Source organism: Pelophylax lessonae, assembly GCF_965119305.1.
Source record: "Pelophylax lessonae genome assembly, chromosome: 10".
Taxonomy (NCBI): domain Eukaryota; kingdom Metazoa; phylum Chordata; class Amphibia; order Anura; family Ranidae; genus Pelophylax; species Pelophylax lessonae.
Window position 1 is genome coordinate 93,074,988 of NC_138777.1, and position 19,667 is coordinate 93,094,654.

At 47.1% G+C, this 19,667-nt stretch overlaps 1 protein-coding gene across 1 annotated transcript in view; it reads right to left on the bottom strand.

The window, feature by feature from the left end:
* Positions 1-19,667, bottom strand: part of FRMD8 (FERM domain containing 8) — a 66,967-nt gene that overhangs the window by 40,423 nt on the left and 6,877 nt on the right. The window contains exons 3-5 of the mRNA XM_082271098.1: positions 13,023-13,190; positions 12,816-12,917; positions 460-518 (exon numbers count right to left, since the gene is read on the bottom strand). Of these exons, the coding sequence (XP_082127224.1) occupies positions 460-518; positions 12,816-12,917; positions 13,023-13,190 (329 nt within the window). The remainder of the gene's footprint in view (positions 1-459; positions 519-12,815; positions 12,918-13,022; positions 13,191-19,667) is intronic.

Here is a 19,667-nt window from a genome sequence, read left to right on the forward strand (position 1 = left end):
AATGTGTGTTTAAACACAAATACTGAACTTACTTAAAAAAAAGGACCAGATGGTTATGCTGCCTCCAACTTACCACTAGGGTAAAAGATATATTGGGGGTCGGGATATATTGGTAGCGCCCCAAACCAACACATCCCCACCCCCATGGTAGTCAATCAGCTTCTACCTTCAGCTTGTTCAATTAAGCTTTGACAATAAAATCTGGAAGCCGATTGGTTTCTATGCAGAACTGCACCAGACTTGCACTCTCCAGTTTCAGTAAATCAACCCCATTGTGTGCCACTACAATACTTTAGTACACATTGAAATAAAAAAAAAAAGAACAAAAACCTGTTCCAGTTATGAAGCCTAGCACAAACAGTTCTACTTCACTCTGCTTTATGATTTTAATACCCTGTAATAAGGCTGTGAAGAGCATTTCAGTTGTCAATTTATGATCTGTATAACTTATTAGCTCACCTGAAGTTCTCGACATTTAGGAAAGAAAATATTTCTGCGGAACTGCAGACAAGGTTCATCTATGTAAAGAACACACAGGAAGCATAAAGTTTAGTTATGCCATGCTTTATAGTCATAATTCATTTTATTCAACCACACCCCAAATAAAAAAAACACAACATAATCACCAGCACAACATGAGGCAGTTAGTATAAAAAAAAAAAAAAAGAAATATATATTAATCTTTATTACAAATATCTTAAAACCATCATAAAATCATTGCAACACCCTCTACTTGTCAGTAGGACAACAGATACCCAATACCAAGCATGGAGGCATGGATCCAGTCATGTAGGATGTATGGAAGTCCATCAGTGTAAATAAGTCCAATGTCAAAGTGGATATCAAGGATCAAGTCCACAGTTCCCCCATGCGAGTAAGTCAACACGTTTCGCAAGTTTTACTTGCTTCCTCAGGACTGACTGGGTGGGTGCCATTATATAATTCAAAAATGTACAAGAAGATTTACATACCATATTAAGAACAATGCGTGCTAGTGTTTTCTGTACATCTGTATGTCTTGTTCACAAACATTTAAGGAATCATGAAATAGAAAAGAAAGAAGAAGAAAAACAAAGAATAAAGAATAAGGAGGACAAGGCAAAAGAGATTGTGCTTGCCTGATCAACCTTGAGTAAGGATCTGGGCGAGAGCAAATCCTGGGGGCAGACACAGGGACCCCCTCATAGAGAAACAGGACGACACCAATGGAGGCCCAGGTGTCCACTTCTCCCGACGTAACACCAGCTAAGACCAGACTAATGAGCTAATGAGACGCGGGGCGGCGAGTGGAGGGCACTCCACTAAGATTGCAGACCAGCTGAGATTACGACTACACCCGCTCTAAGGGGAGGCTTTAGTTGGCTTCTTAATTTGACAAAGTGGGTACTAGGTCTCTTGGAAAAGTAGTGCGTTTGTCATTTTTGTCATTGTTGAAAATCTGCTGGGCTGTAGTGAGATATACATACATACTCTTCATGTATTCTTCCATTTTGGTGATGCATCAGGCTTTAGGAAGTCTATCTTATAGATGCCTGTAAACCTTGACATGCATCTGTCTACAAAAAATATTTAAGCAATCAACTTGACGCCTTACTGTACCTATGCGCTGTTTTGTTGAGATTTGTTAAATTAAGGATATCCTTTACAGCTACTATACCTGTTTAGTAAACCAAACTGGTGCCTGGATACACCCCATCGGGCTTTAGGGCCTAGTACACACTGTTCAGTCTATCCACTTATAGGTAAGATACATGAAAACCTGTGACACTATTACTTAACCCTCTATATATTGATGTTTTATATCTCACGCACAAATAGGTTACATCATACATATACTTTCCCTCTATTTAGAATGCATTGGTATAACAACTCAGCACATTAGTATGGTCTTGGCTGGTCTTACGTCGGGAGAAGTGGACACCTGGGCCTCCATTGGTGTCCTCCTGTTTCTCTTTGAGGGGCCCCCAGGATTTGCTCTTGCCCAGATCCTTACTCTCAATGTTGATTAGGCAAGCACAATCTCTTTAGCCCTGTCCTCATTCTTTATTTTTCTTCTCTTTTTCCATTTCATGATTTCCAAAATGTTTATGAACAAGATATACAGATGTACAGAAAACACTAACACACATTGTTCTAAAAGGATATGATACTTATGTAAATCTTCTTGTACATTTTTTAATTCTATAATAGCACCCACCCAATCAGTCTTGAGGAAGCAAGTAAATCTTGTAAAACGCATTGACATGCATGGAGGAACTGTGGACTTGGTCCTAGATATCCACGTTGATATTAAACTTATTTTCCACTGATGGACATGCATACAGCCTACATGACTGGATCCATGGCTCCATGCTTGGGAATCTGTTGACCTACTGACAATTAGAGGGTGTTGCAGTGATTTTTTATGATGTTTTAAGAGATTTATAATAAAGATTGTTATTTTTTTTATACCAACTGCCTCGTGATGTGCCTATAAAGTCTGCCATTTTTGAGAAAGTAGAGTTCTACTTTCTCTGCCTATTTCTATAGAATTTGGATGTTGGCAAAGTGAGGGTCCTCCTTTTTTGTTTGTGGATGTATGTACACACACAATATTACCAAAAGTATTGTGACACCTGCCTTTACATGCACATGAACTTTAATTAGTTCCAGTGAAGGGAACTCTTAAGGCGTCTGCATACCAAGACATTTTGCACAATTTCATGCTCCCAACTTGTGGGAACAGTTTGGAGTTGGCCCTTCCCGTTCCAACATGACTGCACACCAGTGCACAAACAAGGGCCATAAAAACTTGAATGAGAGAGTTTGAGGTGGAGAAACTTGATTGGCCTGCACCTCAACCCAATAGAACACCTTTGGGGTGAATTTGAGCAGAGGCTGCGAGTCCGGCCTTCTCTCCAACATCAGTGCCTGACCTCAGGAATGCGCTTCTGGAAGAATCAATCAATGGGGAGCGAGCGATATGAATACACAAGCTGCTAGCACTAAAAAGGTGAACATATACCTTCTAAGTAACAAGAAAAACAAGGGGTGAGTGCATCGCTGGATGGTAGCTAGTCAATACTAAACAATCAGTCCCTGATGATCCATAGATAATGGTTAATATTAAATGTAAATAAAAGTCCATAAACCATATTGTCTGATAGATAAAAGAACAAAAGAGCTCCTCAGGTGTCCGAGAATAGAGCACAGTTCACACAAGAGATCAAAAAAGGGTGATAGAAGGTGTCAGTGCGTTACATGACACCTTCCACAGCCAGTGCGTTACATGACACACTAATCCTCCACCACACACACACACACACATACACTGTATATACACATACACACATACACACACACCAGAATTCCCAGGGAGCCAAGCCTTAAGTCAAATCCCAGTGGAGATATCCCTTGAGGCTAAAAGGTCATCCTTATTCTCACCGTGGATACACAGGATGAAAATGATCAGATGGTCCGCCGTTCCACAACAGTGATAGAGCGAACGGACGCCAGCGTGTAGGCCAAGTCCTGGACACGTTTCGTGGAAAAACACGTTCTCAACAGGGGTTCGCCTATCAGTATGTGGTGGAGGATTAGTGTGTCATGTAACGAATTGGCTGTGGAAGGTCTATCACCCTTTTTGGATCTCTTGTGTGAACTGTGCTCTATTCTCGGACACCTGAGGAGCTCTTTGTTCTTTATCTATCAGACAATATGGTTTATGGACTTTTTATTTACATTTAATATTAACCATTATCTATGGATCATCAGGAACTGATGCAGAATTTTTTGCCAAGGACGCCTCCCCAGCCAGGCAGGCTGGCATCCATGGTGACCACTGTCCAATACAAGGGGAGGAAAGATTTGCCCAGCCAAAGCGCCGGAGAACAAAGCCACCATGTCAGGGACTACTTAGATCCCCGGCTTAGCCCAATCTGATTGTCCAGAGACTGCAGAGTCTTGTTCCATTTGGCAAGAATCTCCCTTTGCAGGGACCTCGTATGGAACTGTGCAAACAGAACCGCCTCAAAAAAAGTAGACACCATCAGGCCCAGCACCCGCATGCAAGTTCGGAGGGATGGACCATCTGCTGGACAGCAGGAGACGAGCTGCAGCCTGCAATTTCTGGAGTTGGTCCAGAGGAAGGAGCGCTCTGGCTAAGGCCGAGTCAAGAGTTAGACCCAGATAGTCCAGGTTCGTGGATGGAACCAGAGCAGACTTCTGAAAATTCAGAATCCAGCCCAACTCCCTCAGAGTTCGTATGGTGTTTTCCAGGTTTTCCACCAGAGCAGTAGGAGACTCCGCTCGCAGAAGGTGGTCGGCCAAATAGCCCAGTACCACAATTCCCCGTTGGCGTAACAACACTAGCACCCGGGCTAACACTTCTGCGAATACCCGAGGAGCAGGAGGCGAGACCAAAATGTAAATGCCACAAACTGATAATGCTCCTCTCCCACGGCAAAGCAAAGGAAGCGCTGGTGACTGGCACAAATTGGAATGTGAAGGCAAGCATCCTTGATGTCCATAGAGGCAAGAAAATGTTTTTTCCTAGTCAGGAGTAAGGACCTAGTTCCTTGCTGGGATCTCTGATCCTGACAATTTTTTTCTTTTTGGTTAGAAATTTTTCTTCTGTTTTTTTCCTGGGAGATCTACAGTCAACTGCCGGGCTGGTCTACGGGCTGGATAATCTAGATCCAGTGATCACCCCAGCCTAGCCACCGAGCGCACACAGACCTCAGCTCCACGCTAGCTCAGCCGCGACCTAGCCCCACCAGACAGGGGCTGGCCTGCGGGTTAAACGATTTGCGATGTCGCATAGTTGCAGCGTTCCTCCTGGCCGACAGCCCCCCCCATATCGAAGGCGAGGGGTTCTGTCTGGAGCGGTGCTTGGTTCCTGGTATGGTAAGTAGCTGTTTCCCCCCCCAAGGGTTTTAGGGTGGACGTTGACCCCTCCTTGACCCCCCCCGGGTGCCCCTCCTTTCCGTCAGTTACCTCCCTTCTCTGTCCCCCCCCCAACCTACCCCCCTCCCACTTATGCCAGGGCCCCCCGTCCTGCCTGGGCCTGTCCTTGAGGCCTAGGGATCCCTCCTGGGTCCCTCATAGTGCCGCAAGGGGTCACCATTTTCTTGTAGCCTGTGTGCTCAATGGGTGGCCGACATTTTGCGGTTGTTTGCCATTGAACATTGCGGCGGCCATGACTGTGGAGAACTGTGGGCAGCGATTTTTGGCGGTGGGATCCCCTGGTGATGACTCCTGAATCTTTTTTAATTTTCTGATATCCGCACATGGAGTGCAGATTATCCTGGTGGACAATGGGGGATCGTGGTACTGGGCTATTTGCCCAACCACCTTCTGCGAGCAGAGTCTCCTACTGCTCTGGTGGAAAACACCATACGAACTGAGGGAGTTGGGCTGGATTCTGAATTTTCAGAAGTCTGCTCTGGTTCCGTCCACGAACCTGGACTATCTGGGTCTGACTCTAAACTCGGCCTTAGCCAGGCGCTACTTCCTCTGGACCAACTCCAGAAATTGCAGGCTGCAGCTAGTCTCCTGCTGTCCAGCAGATGGTCATCCCTTTCGAACTTGCATGCGGGTGCTGGGCCTGATGGGGTCTACCTTTTTTGAGGTGGTTCTGTTTGCACAGTTCCATACGAGGTCCCTGCAAAGGGAGATTCTTGCCAAATGGAACAAGACTCTGCAGTCTCTGGAAAATCAGATCCGGCTAAGCCGGGGATCCAAGTAGTCCCTGACATGGTGGCTTTGTTCTCAGACGCTTTGGCTGGGCAAATCTTTCCTCCCCTTGTATTGGACAGTGGTCACCATGGATGCCAGCCTGTCTGGCAGGGGAGGCGTCCTTGGCAAAAATTCTGCTCAGGGGCTCTGGACACTGGAAGAGTCCAGACTACCAATCAACGATTTGCAACTCCGAGCAGTATAACCCAATGGTTAAGAATATCAGGAGCTGTGTCCGTCAATGAATGAAAGAGAAAAACTGAATTTTTGTAAAATCTTACCTGTAAAATTCCTTTCCGAGTCCTCCGACAGTCGCCGCCTCTTCATATTCGTCACATATGGGTATTAGACTTTGCTCCGAAGGAGTAGCTAGGCAACAGAATATGTTAACATTAAAGCTTTTAACATATCCCACCCTCAAGGGGTGGTCCCCTCAGTCAATACCCTCCTACTTCCTGCAACCATATCTCAGTTTTAGTGGAATAGCAGTAGAGTATAAAACCAAAACCCAAAAGAGGGGCGGGGGCGGCGACTGTCGGAGGACTCAGAGAAAGGAATTTTACAGGTAAGATTTTACAAAAATTCAGTTTTCTCTTACGTCCTCCGACAGTCGCCGCCTCTTCATATTCGTCACATATGGGGACGTCCCAAAGCAGTGCAAACATGAGGGGTGGGAAACGCATCCGCGCCGAAAAGGCAACGCAGTCTCCGCATCAAAGGAAGGAACCTTACCAAAGGAAGGAAACCAGCTGGGCAACAGAAAAAAAACAAGTGCTCAACAGGAGCAACAACCCAGGAAAAGACAAAAAACCAGGGGATACAAAAACTTATCCCAACAGCCAGTGGTCCCCAACAAGGGACCCTAGGGAATTGCCGCACTAAGAACCTTGCGGCCAAAGGAAGCATCCGCCGATGCCTGAACATCTACTTTGTAGAATTTTGTGAACGTGTGTACGGTCGACCAGGTCGCCGCCTTACACACCTGGGCTACAGAAGCCCCATGACGACAGGCCCAAGACGTACTCAAAGATCTAGTAGAGTGCGCCTTCACAGGCACAGGGGGAACCTTCCCCTGCAAAGCATAGGCCTGTTCAATGGTCTGCCTGATCCATTTGGCGATGGTAGAGGCCGAAGCCGCCATGCCCTTCCGAGGACCCTCTGGAAGAACAAACAAGGAGTCCGTCTTTCGAAAAGACTCAGTCGATTTAAGGTAAACCCTTATCGCCCGAACAACATCCAGAGAATGCAATCTCACCTCCTTTGGATGTTTAGGCTTCGCGCACAGCGAAGGTAAGACAATATCCTCATTAAGATGGAATTCCGAAACTCGTTTCGGAAGAAAAGAAGGATTAGGTCGCAAGACCACCTTATCCAAATGAACAACCAGGTACGGAGACTTGCAGGACAAAGCTGCCAGCTCCGACACTCTGCGAGCCGAAGTGATCGCCACCAAAAAGGCGACCTTTTTGGACAACATAGACAACGAGATCTCCCTGATCTGTTCAAAAGGAGCACGTTGCAACACAGACAGAACGAGATTCAAGTCCCAAGGGGGCAAAGGATCCCTCCTAGGAGGAACCAGATGCCGCACACCCTGAACAAAAGTGCCAACCAGGGAGTTGGAAGCCACGGGACGTTGAAACAGAACGGCCAGTGCAGACACCTGACCCTTTATCGTAGCCAGCGCCAAACGCTGATCAACACCCGTTTGAAGGAAGGACAGCACTCGGGAAACCGAGTACGTGCGGGGTGAAAACCCCCTGGACTCACACCAGGCAAAATAGGCCTTCCAAGTACGGTAATAAACCTTCCCCGAGGAAGACTTCCTCGCGTTGATCAAGGTATGAACGACCTCTGGGGAGAGACCCCTCTCCCTCAGGACCTCGGTCTCAACAGCCAGGCCGTCAAAGCCAGCGACTGTAAAGCAGGATGGTATATCGGTCCTTGAGACAGTAGATCGTCTCGAAGAGGCAGACGCCACGGGGCGGCGACCGCCAGATTCACGAGGTCTGCGTACCAGGACCGGCGAGGCCAGTCCGGTGCCACAAGAACCACCGTGCTGCGTTCCGAGTGTAACCTGCGAAGGAACCTGGACAGCAACTGAATCGGTGGAAACGCGTACATCAGCCTGTACTGATGCCACGGGGCCTCCGACGCGTCTGCCCGAGGGTCGCGCGTCCTTGCCACGAACCTTTTCACCTTGTTGTTGAGACGAGACGCGAACAGGTCCACATCTGGAAGACCCCACTTCGCGCACAACATCTGGAAGACAGCCGGGTGGAGAGACCATTCCCCCTGATCCAGGGTCTGGCGACTCAGATAGTCCGCCTGCCAGTTCTCCACCCCCGGAATGTGAACCGCCGTTATCGCCGGGACATGAGTCTCGGCCCAAGACAGAATGTCGGCCACTTCTCGAGCCGCTCGGGCACTCCTGGTGCCCCCTTGGTGGTTGATGTAGGCCACCGCCGTGGCATTGTCCGTCTGCACCCGAACCGGGCAGCCCTGCAGCCGGTCCGTCCAGCGATGAAGACAGAGCCTTATCGCACGCAATTCCAGAATGTTGATCGGGAGGGAAGACTCCCCCTCCGACCAAGTTCCCTGGGCGGACAGAACGCCCAGAACACCACCCCAGCCCGACAGGCTGGCATCCGTGGTGATCACCGTCCACGAGACAGGACGAAACGACTTGCCCCCGGACACCATCGGGGACTGGAGCCACCACAGAAGGTTTCTTCTGGTGCGATGACTCAACGAGATTTGAAGATCCAGAGATTGAGGTCGCCCGTTCCACCTGGACAGGATCTCCGCTTGGAGACCCCGCGTGTGAAACTGGGCGAAGGGAATCGCCTCGAAGGCCGAGACCATCAATCCCAGACATCTCATGCACGTCCGCAGAGACGAGTGCGGAACGTCCCTGAGGGACCTGACTTCCTCCTGAAGAGTTCTGAGTTTGTCTTCCGGCAGGAAGACCTTCGCCTGCACCGAGTCCAGAATCATTCCCAGGTAGGGAAGACGAACTGACGGACTCAGTGTCGACTTTGGAAAATTTATCGTCCAACCAAACTCCTGCAGAGTTTGCATCGTGACAGACAGGTCCTTCTCCAGACCCTGGCTGGTCGCAGACCGAACCAGAATGTCGTCCAGATACCCCAGGACAGAAATGCCCTGGGCCCTCAATAATGCCAGAACCGGTGCAAGCACCTTGGTGAAGACCCGCGGAGCCGAGGCGAGACCAAAAGGCAACGCCACGAACTGGTAGTGATCCTCCGCAATGGCAAACCGAAGGAACCTCTGGTGACCCTCGAAAATGGGGATGTGAAGATACGCATCCTTCAAATCGATGGAGGCCATGAATTCCCCCGGAACCAGGGCAGCCACCACCGACCGCAGGGATTCCATGCGGAACTTGCGAACCCGCACAGAGCGGTTCAGAGCCTTCAAGTCCAGAATTGGACGAACCTTGCCCTCCTTTCTGGGCACGGTGAACAGATTGGAATAAAACCCCCGAAATCTGTCCCGATGAGGCACCGGAACCACCACTCCCTGAGCCCTCAGGTCCCGCACCGCCAGGTGCAGGTCCCGCAAACGCTCTGGAGACAGTTGAAGATTTGAGGGAAAAAATCTGCTCTCCGGCCGAGAGAGAAACTCGATCTTGTAACCAGATCGAACGATCTCCTGAACCCATCTGTCCCGCACACGGGCCAACCAGGGTTGAAGAAAACCGAGCAAGCGTCCCCCCACCCCAAAACTGGGTGAGGGCGCCCCTTCAGGCCGAACTGTTATGGGCTGCAGATCCGGATTGGCCGGACTTCTGTTTCCCAGACCAGGGCTTCTTCTGAGAGCCTTGACCTTTGAACGGCTTGCCCTTGTAGTGCGGCCGAAAGGCACGAAAGGACCCCTGAGGGGGCCGAAAATTAGCATGCTTCTTCCCAGAAGCCCCCTTAGCCTTGGGGAAATGGGGCAAGAGAGTGCTCTTACCCCCGGTGATCCCCTTAATCAACACATCCAAGGACTCCCCAAAAAGGCGAGACCCATCATAAGGCAGATTGGCTAAGGTCTTACGTGAAGATTGGTCCACCGACCAACATTTTAACGAAACCAGGCGGCGAGACAACACCGCCACGCTGTGCACACGTGCAGCCAATGGAACCAGGTCCAGGTCCGCATCACACAGATACATGACACCCTGGTGGATTTGATCCACCATATCCAGGGTCGCCGGCGAGGCCGAGTCGGCCACTAGGACGCGCCTAAGCATCTGCGTCCAACTTGCGATCGCCTGGGCCGCCATGAGAGAAGCAAACAGAGCTTTAAGCATAGAACCCGTAACAGAATAAGTATGACGGGCAAGAGACTCCAATCTCCTATCCGTGGCATCACGGAACACAGGGGAATCCTCTGCAGGAATCGCAGTGGCCTTGTTTAAAACCGCAATTGCGTGATCCACTGGGGGAGGCACACACCACCTTTCATCAGTGGAAGGCGAGAAAGGATAACGCAGCTTGAACCTACTTGGTACAGCAAAAGGTTTGCGCAGATTGCGCCATTGTTCCTTAACAGCGCGCTGAAAATCATCATTGCAGGGAAAAACCTGCGGCGTCCTGCGTTTTCTCTGCGTCCCATAGGCCGCCAAGGCAGCGGGGGGACACACTTCATCCTGCAAACGCAGTGTTTGCTTTATGGAAGCAATCAATTCATCCATGATTGCAAGCTCTTCAGGCGAGCCAGGGGGAGAATTATCAACCCCCTCAACTTCAGCCTCCACCTCGGACCCCACTAGATCTAGGGAGGAGCGGGACCCCGATAAGGAGGCCCCCGCCATAACAACCCCATCACCTTCACCCTCAGAGTCAGAGGAAAGAGCAATTCTGGGTCTTTTAGTAGATTGAGCAGCCACCAGCATCTGCACCTGAGCAGCAAGGCCAGCCACAATAGTGGCCAAATCCCCCCCTGGGGGGGAAACAGCGGTCCCCTGGCTTTCCACCAAGGCGGTAGGAAATTTGCCCTCCTGAGAATCCATTGCCCCTGTAATGCCAGACAATAAAGGGTTAACTGCCCCTTTAAGCAAGCGCGGCAAGCGCAGCCCACCGCACCACACTCAAGCACAATGAGACCCCCACAGGGAATATGCAAACTGAACACAGGCAATGGATAGCAAGAACAGAAGGATAAAACCTGAGGAGACCCTCGCCGCTGCTGCTGCCTCGATCGGTGTTCCTGGAAAGAGGAAGTGATGCTGCCAGGGCGCTCTATGAAAGCCTATGGAGGCTACAAGAAAATGGCCGCCATGCATGTAAAACATGCGGCCGGAGCGAGTGTAGGCAAAATGGCGCCGTTTGGCGCCGAAACCGCCGCTCCACAGTGCAGTAGTGCACACGTGACATCCCTGTACAGGAATACATGTCAGATCGCCGCAGCGATCGCTGTATATGCCCAAACATGCCAAAAAAACATGCCCCACAGCACACAGCTTCTCACACTGACCAGGCTGACACACACAGTGTCACACAGCTCCCCCCCCCCCCCCCCCCCTTGCAGCCCACAGCATGCAGCCGAGAGATAGGGAGACAAGCAGTGTGAATAACAGCAGGTTACACAGTCCCAGACTGACACCCCCCCAGACAGACAGGTCCCCACATAGATACACTTACCTCTCAATGGCGTGGGGGACCCGCACAGGCGAACAAGCCGCTGCACATGAGGCAGGGAGAGTCGCAATTCAAGACGCACAAAATGGGGGTTAAGAAACCGCACAGCGTCCAGTGAGGTAGCCACCTCACCAATCATCCCTGCACCGAACAGGGATGGGTCGTTCACTGTGCCAGGAGCGTTACCTGGCTGAACGCTCGATGGCAGGCTGGGAAGCCACTGACCCACGACCTGCGACCAGGGGGGGGATCAGCCCGAGACCCAGCCCGCATGATCCTCTTCATCAGACGAACTAACGCTGACAAGAATAACAGCTAAGTAAAGGTAGAGAGAAAACTCAAACAAAATTTCAAAAAGAAGAAAGAGTCTGGGGCAGAAAGCCCCAGCACAGGAAAAGCCAGCCACTCCTGACAAGCTAGACATTAAAACTGAGATATGGTTGCAGGAAGTAGGAGGGTATTGACTGAGGGGACCACCCCTTGAGGGTGGGATATGTTAAAAGCTTTAATGTTAACATATTCTGTTGCCTAGCTACTCCTTCGGAGCAAAGTCTAATACCCATATGTGACGAATATGAAGAGGCGGCGACTGTCGGAGGACGTAAGAGAAATACTGTTTATTAAACCAGACAATTAAAACTTACTTTTGCACTCACATTTAGAAGCATAAATCACAGCATTTAGATTGGTGAATTCTCCTTTCCTGGATTGTCACTGCAGGGTGTAGTGGGACATCAACCACTGTGAAGCCGGATGACAGCTCCGACATGCCCGGTCTACTGCGCATTGATTCTACAGGTCTCTACGCTGGGGGGAATGAAGGAGGCAGAAACCAAACGGCAGCATGTGGGGGTTGCTATGACGATGCGTTTCGGAGGCCTAACCTCCATTATCAAGGTGACTTGATAAAGGAAGCTATGCCTCAAAAAAAAATGCATCGTCAAAGAAACCCCCACATGCTGCCGTTTGGTTTCTGCCTCCTCCCTTCTCCCCAGTGTCGTGGCCTGTAACATCGATGTGTGGCACTGGCTGGTCCAGGCACATGTGCAGTAGACCGGGCACACCGGAACTGTGTCCTTGGCAGCTTGTGAGCGGTCATCCGGCTTCACAGTGGTTGGATGTCCCATTACACTTTTCAGCGATGATCCAGGAGAGGGGAATCTACCAAACTATATGCTGTAATTTATGCTTCTGCATGGGAGTGCAAAAGTTTAGAGTTAACTGTATGGTTTAATAAACGGTATTATACTAGGTTGGATGTTATTTCTCTTCCTTCTTTTTCATTTGTCAAGGTATGTCCACACACCCAGTGGCTCATCATGAGAGCTGCAGAGCCATAGCAATTGAAGATCTGAGTATACCAAGATTACCAGCCCAGCTTGAGGGCCTTTGGATCAGCGCATTTACTGGTCGTTTTTTTTTTTTTTTTCTGTGTGTTGGACTTCTGTTTACCTTGATGAACGTCTTCAGTCGAACAATTCGTAAACCGCGTCAACAGATCATGCCATTGTCGGCAGACTTTGTAAGGTTGATGTTTTGGCTTCAGTTGAACCTCTTAAAAAAAAAAAAAAAAAAGAAGAAGAAGGAATAATAATATGAGTGAGCGATTTCATTATGACTGTATGGATGTGCAGCAATTTCAAATGCCCATGCCATTACCCAGAAATGGAGAGACAAGCCACAGAGCAAAAACTTCTTGAGCAATGTCAGGAAGCACAAGGACTTCACGGATGATTCGGTGCAACTCATGTGCCGTCATGACGGAAAGCCCATCCACGGTCAGCGGAACTGCCTCATCATTCATAAAATACACAACCACATCCATTGCTAAAGAGAAAATAAGTGAGAAAAAAAACGGGATGTCAGAATGTAATTATAAATAGATGAGCATAGCATTCTACTAATCTATTTATACTTTGGATGGCCCCACTGAGAATCCCACTCTCTTCTTTCTCCTGTAAAAAAAACAAAAAAAAAAAAAACACCACCTTAAGGCTCAGCTTACATACAGCTGCAAGAAAAAGTATGTGAACCCTTTGGAATGATATGGATTTCTGCACAAATTGGTCATAAAATGTGATTTGATCATCATCTAAGTCACAATAGACAATCACAGTCTGCTTAAACTAATAAACACACAAAGAATGAAATGTTGCCATGTTTTTATTGAACACACCATGTTAACATTCACTGTGCAGGTGGAAAAAGTATGTGAACCCCTAGACTAATGACAAGTATGTGAACCCCTAGACCAATGACATCTTCAAGAGCTAATTGAAGTGAGATGTCAGCTAACTGGAGTCCAATCAATGAGATGAGATTGGAGTTGTTGGTTACAGCTGCCCTGCCCTATAAAAAACACACAGCAGTTCTGGGTTTGCTTTTCACAAGAAGCATTGCCTGATGTGAATGATGCCTCGCACAAAAGAGCTCTCAGAAGACCTACGATTAAGAATTGTTGACTTGCATAAAGCTGGAAAGGGTTATTAAAAGTATCTCCAAAAGCCTTGCTATTCATCAGTCCACGGTAAGACAAATTGTCTATAATTGGAGAAAGTTCAGCACTGCTGCTACTCTCCCTAGGAGTGGCCGTCCTGTAAAGATGACTGCAAGAGCACAGCGCAGACTGCTCAATGAGGTGAAGAAGAATCCTAGAGTATCAGCTAAAGACTTACAAAAGTCACTGGCAAATGCTAACATCACTGTTAGCAAATCTACAATAGGTAAAACACTAAACAAGAATGGATTTCATGGGAGGATACCACAGAGGAAGCCACTGCTGTCCAAACAAAACATTGCTGCATGTTTACAGTTTGCACAAGAGCACCTGGATGTTCCACAGCAGTACTGGCAAAATATTCTGTGGACAGATGAAACCAAAGTTGTGTTGTTTGGAAGAAACACACAACACTATGTGTGGTGAAAGAGGCACAGCACACCAACATCGAAACCTCATCCCAACTGTGAAGTATGGTGGTGGGGGCATCATGATTTGGGGCTGCTTTGCTGCGTCAGGGCCTGGACGGATTGCAATCATTGAAGGAAAAATGAATTTCCAAGTTTATCAAGACATTTTGCAGGAGAACTTAAGGCCAACTGTCTACCAGCTGAAGCTCAACAGAAGATGGGTGTTGTAACCGGACAATGACCCAAAGCATAGAAGTAGATCAACAACAGAATGGCTTAAACAGAAGAAAATATGCCTTCTGAAGTGGCCCAGTCAGAGTCCTGACCTCAACCCGATTGAGATGCTGTGGCATGACCTCAAGAAAGCGATTCACACCAGACATCCCAAGAATATTGCTGAACTGAAACAGTTCTGTAAAGAGGAATAGTCAAGAATTACTTCTGATCGTTGTGCACATCTGATCTGCAACTACAGGAAACGTTTGGTTGAAGTTATTGCTGCCAAAGGAGGTTCAAACAGTTCTTAAATCCAAGGGTTCACATATTTTTTCCACCTGCACAGTGAATGTTAACATGGTGTGTTCAATAAAAACATGGCAACATTTCATTCTTTGTGTGTTATTAGTTTAAGCAGACTGTGATTGTCTATTGTTGTGACTTAAGATGATGATCAGATCACATTTTATGACCAATTTGTGCAGAAATCCATATAATTCCAAAGGGTTCACATACTTTTTCTTGCAGCTGTATATGTGGCCGTGGCTTCAGTGCGGGAGACCGGTGTGGTTCTGTTCACCTGAACCAAATTTTTACCTGAAATCGCAACTGCACCGTAACCAAAATTGCACAGGACTTTAAAACCACACAGCAGCCGCCCACACGTGTGAACTGGCTGGATTGAGAAGGCTGTCAATTTATGTTATGCGAATAGGATGTGGTTCAAAACACATCCGATTCACATGCATGTGAACTGAGCCTAAAAGAAAAAGAAACAATCAGATTAAAAATGTAATTCATCTAAGGCCCCTTTCACATGGGCTTTCCGATTAGGTGCACCAGTCATTTTTTCAGGCGAATCCTGATCGGATGCTCCATGCACCCCTATGGAGCAGCGGATGTCAGCAGTGACATGTCCGCTGACACCTGCTGCTCTCCGATCCAATTCTGTCCGTGAAATCCAGACGAATGGAAACCCTTTTTTCCATCCATCTGCAGGATCGTATCGGATGAAAACGAACAGTCGGTCCATTTTCATCCGTTCTCCCTATAGAGGAGAGCTGGGATCTGACAAATCAGTCTCTACACACAGAGCGGAGACAGACCTGTCATCCGCCTGCTCAACGGGGATCGGCGTATCGATTCCATTCCCCCGCTGAGCAAAACTAAGTTCGCCGGGCGGAAAGCCCAGGTGAAAAGACCCTAAAACTTAACGGATATGGGCTAAAACACAACAGCTTGTGTCCATTATGTCCAATCAGCACAGGGCAGGGATGCAGCTGTATGCAGTTCATAGCCAGGCATTTACAGTGGGTACGGAAAGTATTCAGACCCCCTTAAATTTTTCACTCTTTGTTATATTGCAGCCATTTGCTAAAATCATTTAAGTTCATTCTTCTTCCTCATGAATGTACACATAGCACCCCATACTGACAGAAAAACACAGAATTGTTGACATTGTTGCAGATTTATTAAAAAAGAAAAACTGAAATATCACATGGTCCTAAGTATTCAGACCCTTTGCTGTGACACTCATATATTTAACTCAGGTGCTTTCCATTTCTTCTGATCATCCTTGAGATGGTTCTACACCTTCATTTGAGTCCAGCTGTGTTTGATTATACTGATTGGACTTGATTAGGAAAGCCACACACCTGTCTATATAAGACCTTGCAGATCACAATGCATGTCAGAGCAAATGAGAATCATGAGGTCAAAGGAACTGCCTGAAGAGCTCAGAGACAGAATTGTGGCAAGGCACAGATCTGGCCAAGGTTACAAAAAGATTTCTGCTGCACTTAAGGTTCCTAAGAGCACAGTGGCCTCCATAATCCTCAAATGGAAGACATTTGGGACGACCAGAACCCTTCCTAGAGCTGGCCATCCGGCCAAACTGAGCTATCGGGGGAGAAGAGCCTTGGTGAGAGAGGTAAAGAAGAACCCAAAGATCACTGTGGCTGAGCTCCAGAGATGCAGTCAGGAGATGGGAGAAAGTTGTAGAAAGTCAACCATCACTGCAGCCCTCCACCAGTCGGGGCTTTATGGCAGAGTGGCCCGACGGAAGCCTCTCCTCAGTGTAAGACACATGAAAGCCCGCATGGAGTTTGCTAAAAAAACACCTGAAGGACTCCAAGATGGTGAGAAATAAGATTCTCTGGTCTGATGAGACCAAAATAGAACTTTTTGGCCTTAATTCTAAGCGGTATGTGTGGAGAAAACCAGGCACTACTCATCACCTGTCCAATACAGTCCCAACAGTGAAGCATGGTGGTGGCAGCATCATGCTGTGGGGGTGTTTTTCAGCTGCAGGGACAGGACGACTGGTTGCAATCGAGGGAAAGATGAATGCGGCCAAGTACAGGGATATCCTGGACAAAAACCTTCTCCAGAGTGCTCTGGACCTCAGACTGGGCCGAAGGTTTACCTTCCAACAAGACAATGACCCTAAGCACAAAGCTAAAATAACGAAGGAGTGGCTTCACAACAACTCTGTGACTGTTCTCGAATGGCCCAGCCAGAGCCCTGACTTAAACCCAATTGAGCATCTCTGGAGAAACCTAAAAATGGCTGTCCACCAACGTTTACCATCCAACCTGACAGAACTGGAGAGGATCTGCAAGGAGGAATGGCAGAGGATCCCCAAATCCAGGTGTGAAAGACTTGTTGCATCTTTCCCAAAAAGACTCCTGGCTGTATTAGATCAAAAGGGGGCTTCTACTAAATACTGAGCAAAGGGTCTGAATACTTAGGACCATGTGATATTTCAGTTTTTCTTTTTTAATAAATCTGCAACAATGTCAACAATTCTGTGTTTTTCTGTCAGTATGGGGTGCTATGTGTACATTCATGAGGAAGAAAAATGAACTTAAATGATTTTAGCAAATGGCTGCAATATAACAAAGAGTGAAAAATTTAAGGGGGTCTGAATACTTTCCGTACCCACTGTATAAAACAACCTCAGTTTACTTTGAGAGTCGGTTGACACTGATGCGATGCGGGAACCCTGCGAATCTACTGCGGGTTACTGCATCGCATTCCCAGCACAGGCAGTTCACACTGCCATATGCGAATCGCTGGGGGTGTCAATTCAAAGTTAACGACACCCCCAGATCAGTTCACATATCGTAGTGTGATCTGACATTTGGACATGAATCGGATCGCATTGGCGTGAACCACCATGCGATCAGATTCTGCTGCAGACCCAAAAAAGGGTCTTGTGCGTGTTCAGTCCGAATCAAATGCGAATTCAGCCATACTATCTGTATGGCTGAATTAGCATCGCACAGACATCACATGTGATTTTCAGAGCAGTGCGCTCCGAATCACATGCAATGTCTGCCATCGCAGATGTGTGAACCGAGCCGGAGAGGGGAATAAAGGTTCGTCTGCAGCGGTTATAGAATAAAACAGAACCAGGGCTCAAACTGCTAACATTGGAGATTTTGGACATAAATATATAAATGTAATATCTCACATATTTCTATTCTAAACCTAAACACGTGTGCTTCCATTTGTATAATTCAGCTCCTAGGTTTTCTTTTTTTTTTTTTTTTTTTTTTAAAAAGAAGGGAAGAACAAAAAACCAATATTAAAAACACAGGATCAGAACTATCCACAAACCTAAAAATTCACAGCTCCAAAGATAAGAAGCGCTTTCCCCACTTCAAACCAGGGAGTAGTAATTGAGCAAAACAAAAAATGTTGGAAGAATTGCAGAACAAATCTACATTCATTGAGTGATAAACAGCACAATAAAACATTTGCACATTGAAGAACAGATGTCAGAAGAATTTTGTTTGATTACATTTTCACACGAGCTAATCTTCTTTAAAACCCAGGAGAGACGACGGTGATAAATAAAAGTAATGTGAAAAGTCGATTCATGGTCAACAAATAGGGAATTTCTTGGTGAATCATTGATAAATACAACACAAAACCTGTAGAATTTCTACATGCTGCATCTGCCTTTAAATCTCTTAGCGAGGACAGAAAACAGCTAAAGCAAATTTGCAAAAAAAATCGTCAGACAATGAGACAAACTGTTTAAATGCATTTTAAAGTGATATTAAAAAGGCAAAAATATATATTTTTTAAAAAAAGTATGTCATACTTACCTGCTATGTGCAGTGGTTTTACACAGAGCAGCTCGGGTCCTCCTCTTCTAGGGTCCCCCGCTGGTGCTCCTGGCCCCTCCCTCCTGTCCAGTGCCCCCAAAGCAAGCAGCTTGCAATGGGGGCACACAAGCAGCGACGCTCCCGAGCCTCTGCTCTGCATGTTCATTCAGTCATGGGACCGTGGCTCTGCTCCCCTCTCCTCACTGACTGGGATTGACAGCTATGGATCCCACTGCTTTTTCAGAAAATGAGGAGGGAGATTCCCCAAAGAGCTGATGCTCTCGCGCCCATCGCTGGATCGAGAGGGAGTTCAAGTAAGAATTAGGGGCTACTGCAAACTGGAGAGTGCAAAATCTGGTGCAGCTCTACATAGAAACCAATCATCTTCCAGGTTGTATTGTCAAAGCTTAACCACTTTACCACTAGAGCATTTTGCTGTCTTACGTCTGGGCCACTTTTTGCGATTCGGCGCTGAGCGACTTTAACTGACAATTGCGCGGTCGTGCAAAGCCATACCCAAACAAAATTTACGTCCTTTTTTTCCCACAAACAGAGATTTCTCTTGGTGGTATTTGATCACCTGTTGCGATTTTTATTTTTTGCGCTATAAACAAAAAAAAGAGCGTAAATTTTGAAACAACAACAATATTTTTCACATTTTTTTTTATATGAAATTCCCCCCCAAAAAATGTAAAAATCAAAATTTTTTAAAATTTTTGGCCAATTTGTTTTCTGCTACCTATGTTTGGTAAAAAAAATTCACAATAAGCGTATTTTGATTGGTTTGCGCAAAAGTTATTGCGTTTACTAACAAAGGGAAAGATTTGTCATTTTTGGTGGTTTTTTTTTTAACACGTAATGGCGGCGATCTGCGATTTTTTTTGCAGGACTGCGACATTGCGGCGGACAGATCGGACCCTTGACTGACATTGACACTTTTGGGGTTACCAGTGAAATTTCTACAGTAATCATTGCTATATATATGCACTGTTACTGTAAAAATGACACTGGCAGGGAAGGGGTTAATTTTATTGGAGAGGGAGGGGTTAATGTATGCCTGGTGCTT